The 7,211-nt window shown below is 34.5% G+C and overlaps 1 protein-coding gene across 1 annotated transcript; it reads right to left on the reverse strand.

Annotated features, from left to right (window-relative positions):
• Positions 1-280: 280 nt before the first annotated feature.
• Positions 281-5,962, reverse strand: LOC125431645. Its single transcript, XM_048494637.1, has 2 exons — positions 4,749-5,962; positions 281-1,016 (listed from the first exon to the last, which is right to left on the reverse strand). The coding sequence occupies exon 1, from the start codon at positions 5,588-5,590 to the stop codon at positions 4,751-4,753; it is 840 nt and encodes a 279-aa protein (XP_048350594.1). The 5' UTR covers positions 5,591-5,962; the 3' UTR covers positions 281-1,016; positions 4,749-4,750.
• Positions 5,963-7,211: the final 1,249 nt, after the last annotated feature.

Consider the following 7,211-nt stretch of genomic DNA (forward strand, 5'->3'; position numbering starts at 1 on the left):
TTGGATTTTGGAACGTTTTATTTCTAGTGCATGCAATTTGTATCATATCTTTTAAAAACACAAAATAGAACTTCTTTCTTTCCTCCTTAAAAAATCCTACTTTATTAAGCTAGGTTTATCTGTCCATGGAAAGAAAATGCAGTCCTAGAAGCACATCAATCATGCAAACAATTTTATAAACAAATTCAAGATCTGCATTTGAATTTCAGTTTCTGTCAGTTGCCCGTGGTGTTTGCATAATTCATCTGAATTTCTTTGTTTTTTTTTTATAAATGCTTTATTAATTTCAACAACAGTTACAGAAAAGAAAAAGATAGTTAGAATTGTTAAAATAGGTAATTCAATTACAGTTTTACCAACAAAACATAATTACAGAATTTCTTCCTAGTCGTACAGAATTACCCGAATAGAAATTAAAAGAGAAAGAAGAAAAGAAAGGGGGGAAAAGGATCTATTATAAAGTTTGCCTTAATAAAGTATGAGTTTAAGAGAAAGTAAAGAGCAAAGATAGTGAGTTAAAAGATAGAGGTAGCAAGAGACACATTATTGTGTTTCCTGTCCTTTTTTGTCTAAACATTCTTATTTATAGGGCTTCATCTTCAACTTTGATTTCTATTTGCTAACATATATAAGCTAACCATTTGTGTATCAATAAGACCTTTTCAAGGTTATATTTATTGTCTATATTTGGTTGTTAGTTACCAACCAACTTTATATATTTCATTTATGTTATTATCATCATAACATATATAACCTCTTGTCGTAATTACCTTAAAATTAATATAAGAAATTATATAATCGTCTTCAATAATCAACTGGGAGAATGGTGACATTGTTTTCTTTGGCAATAAAGTTTGTCCATGGTTGCCAGTTTTTTCTGTATACTTCAGCTGGCAACTGTTTCACTTGGTGAGCTTGTTTGTCCATTACATAGAGCTGTTGCACTCTTGATTTCCATTCGTCCATTGTTGGAGTGTTACTTAGTTTCCATTGTTTGGCAAAGACAAGTCGAGCTGCTATGATCAAATGATATATCAAATGTAATTGCGGCTTATCCATTCCTGTTTCTATCATTACTGGGTTCAGAAGGTAGATTAATGGATGTTTTTTAAATTGTTTGCCTATGATTTCTTCAATATGTTTGTGAATTAATGCCCAGAATTTTTTTGTTTCTTTACAGGTCCACCAGATGTGGTAAAAGGTTCCTGTTTCTTGATGGCATTTCCAGCAATTGGGTGAGTTTTTCTTGTTTATTAATGAGATAGTAAGGGGGGTCAGATAGGTTCTATAGTACATTCTTAAGTTCTGCTCCCATAAGTCTGTATTTGGTGTGAATCTATATATGTATTTATATAGGTTCTCCCATTGTTCTAATGTGATTACTGTGTTAATATTTTGGGCCCATTTTACCATGTTTTGTTTTACTTCTTCTGTTTCAGTTTTTTGTTGCAGGAGACAATCATATATTTTGCTTATAAGTTTTTTGTTTTCCCCTATTAGGATTTTATCCAAGTTTATCAGACTAGTATTGATCCCCCAATGTTTCATATCACTTTTCCAACTATCTGCTAGTTGCATATATGTGAACCAATGGCAAGGTTGACCTTTTATCATTATTAAGTTTCTTGGTTTTAGTTGGATTTTCCCTTGATTTATTACTGTAATGTTTTTATAAGTTAACCAATCTCTGTTCTCATTTCTATCTTTTATTTGCAGGCTTTCCATTCTTGAGACCCATTGAGGAAGTTTGGCATAAAATATCTTCCTATACTTTGTCCAGATTTTTAATAAAGCGTTTCTAATAAAATGAGTTTTGAAATTTTTGTCTCCTGCCTGATTATGTGGGGATTTAGGCCATAAATAGTTATGCCAGCCAAGGTTGTTATTATAGCTTTCCAGATTTAACATTTCCCTATCTGTTAGATTTATCCATGTTTTCACCCATGAAAGGGCAGCTGCATCATGGTAAAGGTGAAAGTCAGGCAATGCATAGCCTCCTCTATTTTTTGTGTCTATTAAATTTTTATATTTAATTCTAGATTTCCTGCCTCCCCATAAGAATTTCCCCACGTCTGTTTGCCATTGTTTAAATATTTTATTAGAACTTATTAATGGTAAATTCTGGAATAGGAACATTAACTTAGGTAATATTGACATTTTGATTAATGAAATTCTTCCATAAAACGATAGATTCATATTTCCCCATTTTTCTAATTTCTGCTTAATTTTTGGCCATATTGTTAGATAGTTATTTTTAATCAAATTGTTATTATTATTTCCTATCGTTATTCCCAGATATTTTATTGTTTTTTCTACTTTATAATGGGAACGTTGTTCTAATTGTTTAATTTCTTTGGGGTTCATATTATTTGTTAGCATTTTAGTTTTACGTGTGTTAATTTTAAACCCCGAGACTTGTCCACATTTTGTGATGGATTCTGTGAGGTGGTTAATAGTATTTAAAGGGTCTTCTATGAAACATGCTATGTCATCTGCATAAGCATTTAATTTGTAGTTTATACCTTGATGCTTTACTCCTTTTATATTCTTGTTATTTATTATCTCTCCTTAAAGAAGTGGTTCCAATGCCAAGAATAAAACCAAATAAGGGAGACCAAGGGGCATCCTTGTCTTGATTTCCTCTTGTAATTGGGAAGAATTCTGTCTGATCATTATTGATTTTTAATGGTAATTTCTTGGGTTTTATCATATCTTCATTACTCCTTTTAAAAAGTTATCTGTGATTCCATTTTTTTCATTACAGTTGCCATAAAATTCGAATTCACCCGATCAAACGCATTATACTCTGCATCCAGGCATATGGCTAATTGTTTTTGAGGGGTTTGATTATTATTTCAATTATATTTAAAGCTAGCCTTATGTTTTGAGATAATTGTCTTCCTGGGTAGAAAACCTGTCTGTTCTTTTGTGATATGGGTGTTTAGTATTTTCTTTGGTCTGTTTGCTAAGATTGCGGAGTATATTTTGTAATCAACATTTTAATAATGAAGGTGGTCTAAAGTCGTTTTGGTTCTGGAGTGTCCTCTGTTTTTTGGAGATTAGAGAAATTTGAGCTTGTCCCATCGATTTGGGGGTGGTGGTTCCTAAAAAGACTTCGTTCATTATTTATGATAGCGGATCAAGAATGATATACTTGATTTTTTATAATTATATAGCTGAAATGCCGTCTAAATAGGAGTATTATTTTTTTAATTTGTTATTATGTAGCTTACTTCTTGTTTTAGATATTTCCTTATTTAGTTCTTTGGCTTGCTCTTGTGTTATTGTAAATAGGTTCTTATCTTTCAGATAGTTTTCTATATCCGCTATTTGTATATTTTCTTTTTTTGTATAGAGAACTGTGGTATTGCTGTAGCGTCGTTTAGAATTTGTGTTTGATTTGTTAATATCTGGGTACCATTTTTAAAGTTTGGTTATAATTTTCTTTTGTTGTTTGTTCCTGTCCATTAGCTAACCATTTACAGCTTATTGCTGCAGGTATAATATTTCTGCTTCTATATAAATTGCTTGTTTGGTGGCTTCCTCTGTAATTAACATATTTAGTTGGTCTTTGATTATTCTGATTTTATTTTTGCTTATTTTTTTGTTGCCGGCTCTGGCTGCTAGATATTTTTCTTGTTTTCCTAATTCTGTTTCCTAATTGTTTCTTCTTTTCTTTCCTTTGCTTATTCATTTTTATTTCCTTATTTAGTAGTATACCTCTTACAACTGCTTGTAATAGCGATCCCAAATTATACCCATATTTGTTGCTCGAATTAGCATTTTATTTTAATAATTGTTTCAATTCGTTTTTTTTGATTTAAGGACAGCATATTTTATTTTTTTTGAATATCCAATCTTTGATTTTTCCATATGTTATTTTCTCTTTTTTGTCCTATTTCCCAATAAACTGGCGGATTTGTGGTCATAGACTGTTCTACATTTTATTTCAATTTTATTTGTTGTAATATATAATGATTTGGGTGCCCAGATCATGTCGATCCTAGAAGTGTGACTTATGTCTTGCTGAATAGAATGTATATTCCAAAGAATTACCAACTTGAATCACTCCAAACATCCATTAATCCCAGATCTTTCATCATCTTAAAAAAATATTTTTGGGTAATTTATTCTCTTTCATCAGCTTAGCATTTTTATTTTTCATAACCTATTTTTTTATCTCTACTAGGATCAACCTCTTCCGTTCAGATCTCCTAGTAATATCCAATTGCTTTGGAGTGTGTGTAATTAAATATTTGTATAGATTTTGATAAAAATTGGGATTTTTTGGTATTTGGTGCATATATTCCCACTGTCGATATCTTTTCGTTATTCCATTCTATTTCCCACAATTATAAATCTTGCTTCTTTATTCTATATGGACTAAATTTGGTTTTAAATATTCCTGAATATATAGTACTACCCCCCCTTTTTTTTTTCATTTCCCAGTGGAATAGTTTTTCCTAATTTAGGGTTTATCAGATATTTCTCGTCAGATTTTTTAATGTCTCGTCTCTTGAGAGACAGACAATCCCATATTTCCCAAGTCTAAGCTGATGGAGAAGAGGTTTTTTCTTTTGTTAGGGTTGTTTAATCCATTTGTGTTCCAAGTTAGTATTTTACACGTCATATTGTATCAGTAATTCTAGAATATGAACAGAAATTTAGTTCTTTAAATAAAATATCCAAATAGTAGGATTAGTGTATTAAAGAGCAAACAAAAAAGGCAGTTAGCTTATTGTTCTTACCATTAAACAAGTTTCAGGCTTATCTTGTTTTTGGATAGAAATTCCTGGGCTTTGGGTACGTTGTTTATATTGTAGTTTCTCTCTTCAAAAGAGAAGGAGAGTCCTTCTGGCAGATTCCACCTGAATCGGATGTTGTTCATACGTAGAGTGTCTGCCAGTCCCATATAATCTTTCCTCTTCCTTCGTATTGCTGTAGGAATCTCCTTCAGGATTATTAGTGGATTGCCATCTATGCACAATTTAGATTTGGAGTGATTGTATAATATTTGATCTCGCAGATTTTTTCTTACAAATTTAATCACAATGTCTCTCGGGAGTTTTTTGTCTCTAGCAATTTTTGAGTTTGCCCGATACAGTCTATCAATTTCTCTTGCAGCTGTTCCCTCTTCCATATTCCAAATCTGGCTTAGCATTGGCAATAGGCGTTCCAATAGATTTTCTTTTTCTTCTTCTGGCAGGCCTCTTATACGTAAGAATGTTTCTTTTTGTCGTAGTTCTAGCATTGCCATGCCATCCATCTGGTTTGTAAACTGGTCCTTCAAGGTTTCCAATTTATCCTCTACTTCGTTGATATGCTCTGCATTCTCATTTAGTGTTGATTTAATCTGCTTCAAAGTATCGTCTATTTTTTTAAATTGGGTCATTTCCTTCTTTATCTCGGTCATCTCTTGTCTCAGCAGACCCAAATGTTCTTTAATTTCGTTTTGTGAGTTCATCATTATTTCCATCATTTGTCCCAATTTGGGGTCATATTCTGCTGGTTTTTCAGGTGTTGCAGTGCTTTGGTTCAGCATTACCTTGATGCTCTTATTATCGGCTGCTGCAGCTTTCCTAGTCGTCATTATTTTCCCTTTTAAAAGTCTGTGGGTTTTGTATATTTGGCGTCGTTAATTTCTCCTTCTGTTCACCAACTCACTTCGTTGTTCTCCTTTCCGCTGTATTGTTAATTTGGTTCCGGTATTTATCCTCCGTCAGTATTATAATCGCTTATTTATTACGTATGCGTTTCGTTTGTTTTTCTTCCGTTTATGCCCTTTAGCTGAATGGCTGGTTTGGGGATACTTCCGGGGCGCGAAGTTGAGGTGAATTCTGGGGAAGCAGTCTTAGAGAGCTTTCTTAAAGGGACCGTGTATTCTCTGCTTTCTACCGCGTCCCACCGATTTCTTTCTTTCTATTCTTGCACCTCAATTCCCCAAGCCCCACAACAAAAGTCTACATTCACTCACCAATCTGAATTTCTTTGTTGAAGTGTAATGATTCAATACACAAACACAAAATGCCATTTTATTGTTATCAGGAGCAGAAACAATGTGAGAAATCAAGTGAGACCAGATATGGGTATTTAAAACCTTCCAGCTACTTTATGTGATTATGAATATTTCAAATTCTTGCTAAACAGGTTGTTAAGTGTTCTAATATTTGTTATATAAAGTATATGTGAGTGTGATATGCTGTGAAGGCAGGGGATCATGAGGACTAAAATTTCCACATCCCTTATATTCAAAGGCAAATAATGTTTCCTAATTCTCCTAAGATTTTCTTTTCTTCCGATTTTCACTGTCGGTCAGCTTTTCTCTCTGTGTGGGATATATATCCTACCATGTCTATCTGAGGCCGTTTCCGCACGGCCAAAAGCAGCGACGCGATGACGTCGCAAATTGCGACGCATCCCAAAAAAAGCGTTCACACAGACAGGCGGAGCTGCGGGCGTCCGCAGCCCCGCAGAAATGTGACGGTTCGCACGGAAGCGCTGCGGAAGCGGCGTCTCGCGATGTTGCGCCTGCGCACTTGCGAAGCCGTGCAGGCCCGACGCCATTTGTGACGACAGCTCCGTGGCGGCTGTTCGCACGAGTGCGGCGTCGATGCGTCACATGGGGAAAAAGAGTGGTTTTAAGCGTTTTCTGAATACACCGTCTTCGCGCCGGTTTAGCGTTTTCGCGACGGCGCGACTGCGCACCTCCGCCGCTGCGCGTGCGAACGCTCTCGCTCTGACGCTTCTTTTTCCGTTGCGACGACGTCATATTTTGCCCGTGCGGAAACGGCCTGAATGTATATTTGAACCATCCCAGATATCCGGGGTGATCCTCCCCTTCACTCACTCTCTCTATCTCTCTCTGTTTTATCTCAGATAACCATACAAGAACATTTTCCCAAAGTTTCAACAAATAAATATTAAATACTTCAGGGGAATAGGCTAGAAGGGAAATTTGTCAATAAGAAAAGAAGCAGTTCTAAATACAAGTATGAAGTTATTTTCAAAGGTCAGGACTTATAATGTTTGGTTGATCATTAGTTACAGTTCAGTTTTTTTCAATTTTTTCAGTTAGTTACAAAGTTCTTAATGCTTTAAAATAAGACTTACAAGATGTTTCACGGATTTAACCCAAGGTAGTACTCAGAGGTTCATGTAGTAACTCTAATGCCTGCAAACTATACATAAAGGAGTATTCTCTGAACTCTCTT

The sequence above is a fragment of the Sphaerodactylus townsendi genome, linkage group LG04 (genome assembly GCF_021028975.2).
Source record: "Sphaerodactylus townsendi isolate TG3544 linkage group LG04, MPM_Stown_v2.3, whole genome shotgun sequence".
Taxonomy (NCBI): domain Eukaryota; kingdom Metazoa; phylum Chordata; class Lepidosauria; order Squamata; family Sphaerodactylidae; genus Sphaerodactylus; species Sphaerodactylus townsendi.